A 13291-nucleotide genomic window follows, 5' to 3' on the forward strand; every position below is an offset into this window, starting at 1 on the left:
TTAGGATGCTTTTTTTATCAAAATAAGAGCCTCTGGTCTCCTTCCTTCTCCTCTCCCTCCTATTTTTGACAGACAATTCTTGCATTTTCAGTGGAGTCTCTCACATGGGTTTCCATGCCTACTTACAGGATAGGATTAAATTACTTGGTGTTTTGTCAACTGAGAGACCAAAATGTTTTATTTCTCTAAGCTGATACAAGTAAAAATCAAAAAATATTAACATAAGTGTTTATTTTCTCTGTTTGATTTTTTTATTCTCTTGAAAAAAATACTTTTATGTATATTGTTCCTCATCTCTACTTTCCCCCTTTTTTTTACCTTTTGTCTTTGCATCTCCATGTCTTTGTTTCAAATCCTGTTTAAGTCTCTCTTGACTATGTCTTTTTATCAGGTATCGCACAGTGATCACACGAATTCTGTTAAGTGTCTCATCCCCCCAGCCTCTAGTAAAGTACTCTAATTTTAGCTGCAGGGTCAAACATGACTCTTGCTAGTGGTCCTCTGAGTCATATCTTGTTTAAATGCAAACACAGGGGTCTCATACCACTCAAAAGCAAAGGGGATGTAGTTCTGAGATACATTAAGCTACTAAAAATTCTAATTTAAGCAAGAGGTTTTAAATGACTGAAGTTAAACTCCTATTTAATTCTGCACAAGCACCTATAGGTAAATGATAAGAAGCAGGGCTAAGAAAACAGTGTCTTTCTTTGGAAGTAATGGGAGCTGCCTGCTAGGAGTGAATATGTTCAGTTGTATGGAATTGAGAGTCTGGCTGTAGGCATCCAGTCTTTTTTTATGATCTAATGGTTTTGTGAACCCAGTCCTAGTCACTGAAGGCAACCTGGCAGACTAGTTAAAGTTTTATGATTTGTTGACTCTATTTTTTATTGGAGCTGTTCTGCTTCTGTGTACAATTGCTATACCAACAAACTGTAGTTAGCACTTGCATCTGAAATATTCTTGCCATAATTAACTTGCTGACGTTCATTCTGTGAATTGCTTCATCAGCCATGTTGCAATTTTTTGGTTTTATCTTCCAGAGGAAAAATTGTCCTGGGATACACTGAAGCAGAGCTGTGTATGAGAGGAACAGGATACCAGTTTATTCATGCAGCTGACATGCTTTACTGTGCTGAAAATCACATCCGAAGTAAGTTTCGTCCCCTAAAAAAAGGCTGTAACATCAAACATTTCTGGGTTTGATTCTTGGCAGCTTGAGCTGGTTTAAGTAATAATTATGGAAAGAAGTATAGTGTTGAGGAAATAAGCACCAGCTATCTGATGTATAGCTGTTTAGGGGACTCTGTTTTTTACTTTTGCTGCTAGTCATAACAGAATTATCTTCGGAACTTACAGAATCATCTTCAGAATGTTATGTTACTTCTTTTCTACTGACTTCTCTTGAAAAGTTCAAATTTTTTTCTCTTATCCCCTCATAGACAATTGCATAATGCCCCTCAGCAGGTTGTTCTCAGCCTATTTAAATATATTTTCTGCTTCAGGTGTAGTTCAGTCACCGTTGCTTATCAGTGGTTTTCTTTCTTTCAAAAAGAAAAAGAGATGGTTCCAGAGTAGAAGGGGATGAAACTTGAATGGTTTGAAACTTTGTCTTAAAACTGGTTTTGCTACATTTTTTTTTGCTAAGATTAAAATTAAAAAGATAGGTTTTGTAGCAAGGATTTTTTGTTAGATTCTTAGACTTTCCTAATACATTTTATTTAGCTTTTCTGTCTAGAAGTGCAGGGATTTTGAGCAATTGTATTACTTCCACCTCTTGCCTCTGTGAATCACGTATTTAAGAATTATCTTTAAAATTCACATTGATCACACAACCTTCACTTAGAACAACAAAACCAGACAAAATAAATTATAGCTCCCCACACAAAAACCAAGATAACTTCATCACAACACAGAACAAAATTGGAAAATTTGCACAAAATTCACCCCATGCCTTCACCACAATTACAACAAAACTTTCCAATTATAATTTTACTCTCTAAGATTGTTCAGTACTTGTTTTGCCTACTGCCTCTCCTGGTTGCTCTCCTTATCTCAACATCCTCATGGTCCTGGGTTTTGGCACCAAAATGACTCTAGTGGGTTGACCCTTGCTGCATGCCAGGCACCCATCGAAGCCTCTCCATCTCTGCCCTCCACAACTGGACAAGGGAGAGAAAATATAATGAAGGGTTCATGGATTGAGATAAGGAACAGGAGAGATCACTCACCAAATACTGTTACAGGCAGAACAGACTTCATCTAGGCATATTAATTTAATTGATTCCTAACAAAAGAGCAGGATAATGAGAAGTAAAATAAGGCCTTAAAAACTTTCCACCAGGAAACCTTCTCCAGCATGGGCTCCTCTCTCTATGGGTCTGCAAGTCTCTGCCAGGAGCCTCCTCCAGCACTGGCCTCCATGGGTTCACAGCCTCCTGTAAGGCATCCACCTGCCTTGGCATGGGTCTTCTCCATGGACTGCAGGTGGATAAATCTCTGCATCCCCATGGTTCTGCATGGCAAAGCCTCTGCACCATGGGCTGCAGTGGAGTCTCAGCTCTGAAACCTCCTGCTCTTCCTTCCTCACTGACCTTGGTGTCTGCAGAGCTGTTCCTCTCACGTATTCTCAACCCACTCTTCTCTGGCCACAATTATATCTACACAATAACTTTTTTTTTCTCAAATGTTATCACAGAGGCATTATCACAATTTCTAATTGTCCTGGAATTGCCCAGCAACCTGTCCACCTTGGAGCTGCTAGGGATTTGCTCTGCTGGAAATGGAGGAAGCTTCTAACAGCTTCTTACAGAGGCCACCCCTGTAGCACTCCTGTCATTACCAAAACCTGGCCACAAAAACCCAGTACAGAAATGTACTGTGAAAATTGAGTATGTTTATCAAGCACTGTTAGTGGTAGTGGGAATGAAACATAAGATTTTTAAGTACATTTTTATGCACATTTGACCTGTGCATAAACCAGTCAAAATGTGAAAGGATTGCATTCAGAACTAATGTGTTTTGTAAATGTTAAAGTAATAGCCGCTTTATGAGGGTGAAAGAGACTTGGGCTTTTGTCATTTACGTGTTTTAGAATTTATTAATTTCTGTTATTGAAGAAATAATGACAAAGCCCCATATAGAAAGTTACCAATCTCTAGCAGATATCTTGCAGTTTTGACTTCTATTTTATGAGTAAATTAGACATCTTGAAGTGATCACTCATCCTGAATCACTGGGAATGCGTTAGTGCCACACCAAATTGGGCGATTGAGGACATGAGATTTGTAAAATTTTTCTACAGATGGGAATTCTTTCATGACATGCATGTTTTCATGATTTGTTTGCTGGACAGTAAACAGTATGCTTACTCTTTAGTGATGAAGACAGGTGAGAGTGGAATGACTGTATTTAGGCTTCTAACCAAAGAAAATCGATGGGCCTGGGTGCAGGCAAATGCACGGCTTGTCTACAAAAATGGAAGACCAGATTACATCATTGCCACGCAAAGACCTCTTACGTAAGTCACCAGTTCATAAAGTAGTATGCTTCCAAACTAAAAAGTAGTTTGAGGCTGTTTATATTCACAAAGGAATTTCTGGTTTTAAATTATTACCCTTTATATTCCAATTTCCCCAAATTCTTTCTTGCTAACAAACCTGTAGAAAATTCTGGTATTTCAGAACTTGTGGCATAGTTCTTTTGCATAAAACTTCAGACAAATGTATTTCTTAGAAAGAAAAAGGTAAGCAGCAGAAGCATGAAGTTATTCCATGCACCACATTCAATCCCAATGAGCAAAACCTGAGAAATCCAGCTGCAGTTGTGTAGGAGTAACAAATAACAAATTCAGTCCTGAATTTTAGTACTGAACAAAGTTCTGCATAAATTGAACTCAGCCTTGTTAAATAGATTAAATAATTTTTGCTAAGGAGTCTGTAAAATGGAGAAAAACTGATACTTCAAGTTTTGATTTACTTGCTATACCAAGAAAAGCTTAATGCATGGAACAAAGCCCACTTGTTTTCATTTCAGCCCATAATGCACAGAAAATGGTGTATGCTGTCTAGATTTAATTACAAATGTAATATGTAAATGTGGTATTACAGTCATAAGCTCCTTATTTCATAATCTGCCTCTTGGTTTAACTCAGCTAAGTTGAGCTGGAATAGGTAGGAATTCGAAAAATGCCTACAAATAGAATAGTTCATTTTTTATGTTAATTCCATGGGACAAAAAGATTAGAATAACTGTTTATTACTGCAGTACCATGCTACATATCTGATTTATTTTCAGAGATGAAGAAGGGGCAGAACATCTACGGAAGCGTAACATGAAGTTGCCCTTCATGTTTGCCACGGGTGAGGCTGTGTTATATGAGGTATCTTTCCCTATGTCGAGCCTTATGGACCCCTCTCAACCGAAGAGTAAAAGCACAGTGGGAAAAGGAGCCAAAGCAGCGCTACACGATGACTCTGTGGATCCAAACTCCCTCCTAGGTGTCATGTTAAGGCAAGATGAGTCTGTTTATCTCTGCCCTCCAGCCTCACATAAACTTTCTTTTGAGCGGAATTTCTTTGCAGACAGTAGGGATGAACTGGGTGGTGTTGTTAGCAGTGGCTGGACAGACAATCTCCTACCTGCGGGAAATCACAACATTCTCAAACGGGAGCTGATGGAGTGTTCCCAGGACAGCACTGTTCCACTTCCTGAAGACAGTGCAGCACTCTTTCAGGATAACAAAACCAGTGATTTGTACAGCATCATGAAAAATCTGGGTATTGACTTTGAAGATCTAAAGTGTATTCAGCAGGATGAGGAGTTTTTTAAAACTGAATTATCTGATGTGGATGATATTGGGGACATCAACATAACTGATGAAATCCTGACTTATGTTCAGGATTCCTTAAATAAATCTGACTTCTTATATTCAGACTGTAACCAGCAGCAGCCCTTGGTCCAGAATGAAGGTTGCATGGTACAGCAAGACTTAGATCCACATCGACTTCATCAGCACCAGAAGCAGCTTGTGGAACAGCAACAACAGCAGCAGCAGCAGCAACAACAGCAGCTGTGTCAAAAGATGAAACATATGCAAGTCAATGGGATGTTCACAAATTGGAGCTCTGGCATGCCTCTTATCTGCTCACAGCAGCAGCCCCAGCAATACATGTTCCCTGGCATGCATGCCAGTACATCTGAGTTCTCTTACAAGTCAGAAGTTAACACTTCCCCTTATGAGTGTAGGCAAGACTTTGTTCCTTACAAGCAACCCACATCGATGATGCCACAGCTTTCTAATTTTTCTCAAATGGATTTTTCTGCAGCAGGTTTTGACGGATCGACCTATTCTGCTTCTTCCAACTTTGAGGATTTTCTCAGTTGTTTGCAGCAAGTCCCTGAAAACCTTGAGTGTGGGATAAACTCTGAGTCGGTTATGCTGACTCCTCAAACATGCTATGCAGGCGCTGTTTCCATGTACCCGTGCACGCAGGAGGCACAGCCCAGCTGCGTGGATCAAATGCAGTATGATCCTGTGATGACAGATCAACAGCAACAAACCTTGGGGAACAAGGTATGGTAAACAGCATTGCTGCACTGCTTGCACTTTGAATCGAGTTTATATTGTTTTGGGTGACTGCTGGGGGGCAGAGTTTGTTGTGACTGAATTGCTGAGTTTGACATGGTTGGCTTAGCAGTGTGTGGATGTCTTTGCTTTATTTGTTCATTAGAGTGAAGAGAGTTGTATTTGGTCAAGTTTATATATATGCGTACCTGCAGTCTGATCACTCTCTTTAGCAGTACTAATCAAGAGTGAATTAACTAGTCTGTGGTACTATACCAGTAATTTTCCTGATAGAAGCAAATATATTAGCAAATTCCAAGTTTTGGAATTTGCTAATAAACCCTTTATAGAGGAATTGAGTTTGCTTATATAATTTCGTTTTCATTAAATATGTTGTAAGGATCCAAAAAAAATGGTTTTGAAGTGTGAATATTGTCTAGCTACTCAGATTACTCAATGATTTTAGGATTAGTGAAAGCATTAGATTATAGTATCATAAAAATGGCCTGAAATATGAACTGTTTCACTCCTATACACAATGTTACTGCAAAACCCAAGTTTTTATATATTGCTATGAGTGAAAGCCAGCTTGTTCCTCAAGCTGCTGTCTAAATTAACTGCAGAAGAAAAGAGTTGGAAAAAGTTATAGTCACAGTAAAATAATCTGGTCCTTTTTCACCCAAGAGAATGCACAATAAAAGTCATAGAAGAGAGGATCCTGGCTGAGCACAGACTGCAGTTGTAAATACTGTTCTTCATTAGTAAAATTAACTTAGAAACAAAATTCAATTGCTAGTTCCTGATTCTGAATAATCTTTGTTGAAGTACTTTCTGTGGTACCCTTTATTTCTGTTAATGCTGCTAGAGTACAGACTCATGATTCTTATTTTTTGTTGTTCTATCTCAATGAGTTAATGTTCTGGAGTACTGATCCTGCAAATGCTTATGCACATGCATAAGCATTTACAGAATTAAAGTATTAAGTGGCATTTAACCTATGCAAGACAAAGGTGAGGAATGCAATTAGAGCATATCCATTTTTAACATGCTTAATACAAGTACGAAACATTCCCCTTTTAAAACTGTTTCACTGCTGAAAAGAATGCAATTGCAGAATTGCAGAAATTTACCTAAATTATAGCACAGTTCAGCATGATGAATGGCTTCTCCCTGAGGTTGAAATTGCATGAAGTGACTTTGAGAAACTGCACTGTGCAAACTTGAGCACGACTTGGCTGTGCCTTGCCTGGCTGTGCTCGGTGTTTAGTCTTTCAGCGCTTCTTAACAGGGCTTCAGAGCAGCTCCAGGGCCATCCAAGTTTGTCTTTATAATAACAAAGCATTACTCTTTACACAAAAGCTGCACTAATGTGATGCATCAGTTTTGAACCGCTGTTACATTTGCAATTCCATTTTTTTATTTTTAATGGCTGGTTTTAATTGCATTTATTTTGCAGATTATTTTGTTGTTACACTTCCTTAATAATTTTTGTTAGGATCCTTTTTTTTATTTTCTTCCCTGCATTGACTTCACATCTATCTATAAAAAGTTTAGTGATTAAGACAGCACCTCTGAAAAAATGATGTCTATTACTTCCTATTTACTAGCATGCTGTGCTGCAATAATAATAGGACTTTTAGTTTGTTGTAAAAAATTATCAAAGCCCACTTTGTGGAAAAATCGTGCTTACTTAAGTTGTTCAGAGGCAAATTCAGCCCCTCTTGTTAGGGTATTCCTGTGCTGCATGGGGCTGACTAGCACTGCATGAGCAGAAGCCCTGTGTGAATAAGCAGGTAGGATACTGGTGTCTGAGCCCACATTCACACAAGCCAAACCAAAGCAGGGTGGTCTTGGTGGCTGGGTTTAGCACACTCACATCCCTGTCAGTGGTTGGAGTCCAGAGAGAGGACAGATGTCACTATACAAGCCGTGATTGGTATCTTTTCAGACTTCTAACTCCCATTGATTTCTCCATGAAAAGACAATGGAATTAGAAAGTCAGAAGGGTCTATTGTGGTCATGTGCCTTGACTTTCTGCCTATCTTGTAATTGTGGTAGGAGCATAGCCAGTGCAATCTGAACTCACTTTCAGTGATGGAGAACAACAGAAAGGCTTGTGATTATTTGGCTGCTTGTTTAGGATCAGTATTCCTTTATTAAGCAGGAGAAACCTTCCTAGGTATTTGATTCTATGTTGAGAGCATTCTTAAAAAATTTAATGAGTGTGGTCATCTTATTAATGAAGAATATTGAAGTAACCTGCTTCTGCCAGAAACAATCATTGCGTGTACTCTTAAAAGTATGTCAGCTTTGATTAAAAACATAATTCACATGGCTATAGCCTTGTTGTTAAAAAGTTAGAAGAATTGTGCACAGTTAGTCAAATTTCAATGCTTGCATAGAAGGAAAAAAGAGCTAATACCCAGCATAATTTGATAGATGAATGGATGAATGAATATATAAGACATGTTCTTAAAGACAAACCTTGAAGGAATGAGTACTTATGATATAAGCTACTCCCAAAGAGATGATGGAAATGTTTAAAATACTTTGTTGCATTTTCTTTGCATGACCGAATGGAGTATTTTGTAGATAAAGTCCACAGCATGACAGGAAGCATTACATTAGGTGATTAAAATAATCCTATGAACAATTATGTTAAGACTGATGAAAGCCATTCATTGCTCTTGCTTGGCACTGTCAATATGAAGACTGTCAAAAAGCCCACCCTGCAACATTTCAGCCAGTGGATTGCACACAGTATGCTTCAGCTTATGGATAGGACTGCATGTGCATTCCTGGAGGAGCTGTTATGTCTGGATCCCACTGCAGGCACGGAAAGATGTAAATAGGTTGCTTTTAAAATGTAACAGCTGGATGTGACAATGAGGAGTTCTCAAACTGTACTTTCTAGAAATAGAAAGTCTACTGCACTTTAGATAATAGAGTTATTTCTTTGCTTAGCCAGAACTAGGGCTCCCATTGACTTCAACATGGATAAAGTTCACTGATGATTCAGTTCCTATTTTAATGAAAATGATATTATCATTAATCATCATTAAAAAAACAAAGCTAATCAATATATTTTAAGATTATTTCATCCAGTGTGTCTTTAGGAGGATTTTTAAATACTTATTAATAAATTAGTTTCCTATACTAACCATTTATATTCTCTTTTTTCCTGCCAGTTCCAAAATGGTTTCAATGGAGGAAATGTAAATGAATCATATCCCTCTCAGTTAGATGTGATCAGTAATGCACAGACTGCTACACATCTTCAGCCTCTTCATCATCCAAAAGAACCCAGATCCTTCTCAGATTTGGCATCTAGTGGATTTATGTGATTCAGATCTAGAGCTCCATCTGTGATTTTGTCTGGGCATCAGGTTGCTCTGAGGAAAAGCTTGATATGTCTCTCTTTGAGTGTCAGACTTGAACAGCTAAATTACATTTTGAGAATATGAGGTTGGTTGCACTATATACGGGTGGATATGTAATTCAAGACCTGGCTTCTTAGAATGACAGGCGGAATTAAATCTTCTGATTTAAAGTATGCATGTGCTGTTTTCCATCAGGCTGACTGTGTCCTTGCAGTATGGATTACATACATACTACAGACTATGTCATGCTATACAACATAAGATAAGGCAAATGGTTTTGTTGTTTAGAAAATAATTGGGCACTTTACAAATAGCATTGATGGCACAAGGAAGGTGATTCACATGTGGATTATTTCCAGACTTTATTTTTTAAAAACTATTAAAAAGCTCTAAATTCATGAGAATCAAAAGCACTTAATTTTAATGCATACTAAGCTCTGTAATCACTTATTTTATATTTGAATCCTTTTGTTTTAAGTCTCCATTTCTAGCACTTTAATAGAAGGCTTAATACAAGGATATGATATGCAACTTCAGGTTTTCTATGAAACAGACCCCTTGCATTCCTCCTTTTCATGTCAACCTTAAGTGCCTCACAATTTAGCTACCTTGTTTCTGATGGGAGCTTATTTTAGCAAAACTCACTATAAATGTCATCTCTAGTATGTGAACTTTTAGCTAACATCAACAGTGCTACTGGCTGCATCTTTTTTTCTTTCCCTCTAACAATTATTTGTTTAGAAAGTGACTTAATTCATCTGTGGATTTGTTACACTATTATCAGGAGTTGTTAATGTTCTGAATTTAGTTCAGCTAAAGAATTTGAGTTTATTCTATACTGCTTTTCTGCTTTCTTCAGGTAATACAGGGTATATTAAAAAAGCAGATTTTGCTGAGGGGGAGGAGCAGATCCTCAGGATTAGTTTTAGATTATAAATGCTGAAAAACATGTGCCTTATCTTGTGTTAAAACGCTCATAATGTTCTTTAGAAATAATACAAGGCTGCTCTATGCAAATATTTTCATTAAAATGGATATTGAAAAGGATTGCATTTTCAATGAAAGGGGTAAAGGAATCTCAATAGTGATTGGCATTGACATTATTTTGACTGCAATTTTCAATGTTAATAGTGGGGAAAGTGTCAGTTTGGTTTCAGTTTTATCCCTGGCAAATTGCACTGCAAAGAACAGAGAGGTTATTCTTCTTGTGTATGTTGATCCATTTGGGAAGCTTTGTGCAAACTATGAAACTGAGGAAAGAAAAAAATCATTAGAGAAATTCTCCTTGCAATAGTCTTTATTTTCAGGAAAAAACCCAAAGTAAACATATCCACTAAACATTCTGGGGTTTCGTTTTACTTTTAACTGAGGACTGTAAAATTGCAGACACCAATGTTTGGTGCAAAATAATAATCTACATGAAAAATACAGAAATGTGTATATGTTCAAAATATTTCATACTCTTGTGTGTTGTATAGTTCATATATAATAAAATGTCTTTGTAAAATATTTTAAACAGTTAATTTTAAAGTATTACATCGTTATATGTTAAGAACAATTTTATTACATTTGTTATATATAATGTAAAATGGCAATTTAACCAGTTTGTTTGAAACAGGCAAAAGTAAATTGGCTCCCTCCAGATAGTTGTTAATATTGTTTAATAAAGGACAATCACTTAAAATTGGAATCCTTTCATAGCTGAAACATGCTTTCTTTGAAGAAGAGCATATTTTCTTCCATTCTATGTGATATGAAACATGATGCCAAACTTCTATCTCAGTTACAACTTTTCGGATCAATAAATTCAGCAGTTCTTTTAAGTGAAATTAGCATATATAAAAGGGACATTAAGGAAGCAGTTACTATTCAGGAAAAGCCCATAAAGATATTGTGGGTTTTATTATAAGGCCACTTTTTTCCCCCATGTTTCAGATTTTGTTTTCTGCGCAAGACAATAGTAACAAATTCACTTTCTATAATTTGAATTAATCCTTGATTCTGTCTTTTTTTAGTTGAAGGTGGTGTTTTAAGCCAACATCTGAAATGTCTTCCATATCTAGCTAGTGTGTCATGTTTGCATTTGAACTTGAAAATTGGAAAAATGCTGTAAAACCAGGTTGAAAGGGATAATATATGTGTTCCATCTTACAAACCATTATATATCCTGTTTATGAATTTAGTTAAACCAAATACATGTTGTCCTATCACTAAGTGCCAAGGATGCAGTACTACAAGAGTGCTGCCCTACTTAATGTAAACAAGTTAGTTGTTTATATGCATATCAGCGTATTTTGTGCATTATCTTACGCGTACAACGTTGACTGTATTAGTGCACTCTTGATCTGCACCAAACTGTACCTACAGTGCACAGGTGTTTCTGAATTGGATCTCTATTAGCCCTTCAGGTCTGTTATAAGTAAGATTATAACCCAGTGTTAGTCAGTATTACTGTCCATTTTTGTACAAGTTTTACTACCTTGTTTTCCTTTCCAGTCCTCCTCTCTCCTTGGCTATGCCTGCACATACCATGCAATACACCTCTTGCGTTAAGGTATGGTTCTGTAGCGCTCTTGCTCATCTCCACTGAAGTTTGTAAGACATAATACATGGTAATAAAATATTCACTTGAATGTAGCTGAAATGTATGTTCTTTTACTACAAAAATATTTGATTTCAGCAGTATACAAAAAATACCTTATTGTATGGTTACTAATATCTTTTGAGAGCTTGTCATCTAAAATAGTTTACAAAACTTGTTCTTTACGTCACTGTGGACTTTGCACTTCTCTGAATATTAGATGCAAATACAATGTATATAATTTAGAGTGGTGAACAAATGTGTATTTGTCCATGGAATTAGTATTTTATACTTGCATGAAAATGAGTTTATAAATAAAGTTTGTAAATAGCAAGCCACAATTAGTAGTTGGAAGGCTCTTATATTCATTGCTTACTCACAGTAAATTAACAGTTGAACAGTGCTGAGGCAGGAACAGATTTCTGCATTGATGCTGCTGAAAAGAAGCATGTTCTTTTTTGTGATCTGGAGCTGGCAATTGGTACATTACACTGGTATTTACTGTTTATTGCTAGTTCAAAATGACATTAAATTAAGAAAACAATTTGTTTATTTCTAATAATATTTGCTAATATTACTGTTTCCTGTGTGCTCTTTTGGCTTTGCGTGATAATCTTTTAAATTGTTTGTAATGCTAAATCAAATGTTGCACTGTAATTCCCTATGCAGTTTACCAAATTTACAACAGTTTTTCAGTTTAGTGACATGATGGGCAATAATTTAATTGGCTGGAAATACACCATTGTCTTGTAAAGTGTATTAAGACAAATGTCTTATCCGGAATCAATACGAGGCTATGAACTCTGTATGTCAGTACTATTGTTTACTTTTCTTGCACTGCACAAAGAGACATGCTAAGGTACAAGATAATTCAACAAGACTGCAAATCTATAAGGTAACATCTGGAAATAATCAAGCAATAATATAAGCAACACTGGTTATCCTTTTCTTTGTAGTCTGTTGCATTTATTAAAAGTACACTTTCAAGCCACATATCAACCTGTTCCTAGCAGTATAGGACCTTACTGTCCTTTTGTTTGAAGGAAGGAGATATTTTCTTCTGCAGAAAGCCATTTTCTTAAAGATTTATAAAGTTTTTTCTTTGCTCTAATCAGCATGAAGGTTAACAACCATGGTGATACCAAACCAGCAGTAGGCACTGTATAAAAATCTCAGGCAATTTGTTGATAGAAGTCGTAACCTTACTCAAAGCTCTGTCAGAGGGGAGCTTTTCCAAATAGCTATTTTGGAGATCTTCTTAGTGAGGAACCATGTTTCCCACTCACACCCTTAAACTGAGAGCTGTTTTATTCTCAGGTGGTTTTGTTTATCTGAGAACTGGCTTTCTAAGTAGAGTAAATTCTACTATCTAGAGTAAGAGTCCAATTCTACTTCTAATATTTTCATTCTGTCATTGATTAATTTAGCAAATTATCTTCCTGCCTTCTTTCCTCTCTGCCCAGGCATCCTTCCCTACTAGCTGACACTTGTAGTTCTAACTAAGTAATACAAGACCGAAACATCTTTAGACATCCAAAATGTAAGTTGACATCTAAAACTAAAAATGAAGTTCCACCCATTGTATACTTTGCACAATCTCAACACGTAATTTCCAATGCGGGGCACTGTTCAGTTTCACCCATTTCATTCCTGCTCCCTTCAGGACGCAATGCTTGCTTTGATTGCTTGTCAATGAATCTGAGCCAGGTCTACAGAGAGACGTCCATTCTTTCAGTCTAGTAAGTTCTGGTGCATTGATTTTTCTGG

At 36.8% G+C, this 13291-nt stretch overlaps 1 protein-coding gene across 1 annotated transcript in view; it reads left to right on the forward strand.

The window, feature by feature from the left end:
- Positions 1 to 12465, forward strand: part of AHR (aryl hydrocarbon receptor) — a 62811-nt gene extending 50346 nt beyond the window's left edge. The window contains exons 8-11 of the mRNA XM_036402023.2: positions 1041 to 1150; positions 3376 to 3517; positions 4294 to 5572; positions 8752 to 12465. Coding sequence (XP_036257916.1) covers positions 1041 to 1150; positions 3376 to 3517; positions 4294 to 5572; positions 8752 to 8907 — 1687 coding nt within the window. The 3' untranslated portion in view covers positions 8908 to 12465. The remainder of the gene's footprint in view (positions 1 to 1040; positions 1151 to 3375; positions 3518 to 4293; positions 5573 to 8751) is intronic.
- Positions 12466 to 13291: the final 826 nt, after the last annotated feature.

The sequence above is a fragment of the Molothrus ater genome, chromosome 1 (genome assembly GCF_012460135.2).
Source record: "Molothrus ater isolate BHLD 08-10-18 breed brown headed cowbird chromosome 1, BPBGC_Mater_1.1, whole genome shotgun sequence".
Lineage (NCBI taxonomy): Eukaryota > Metazoa > Chordata > Aves > Passeriformes > Icteridae > Molothrus > Molothrus ater.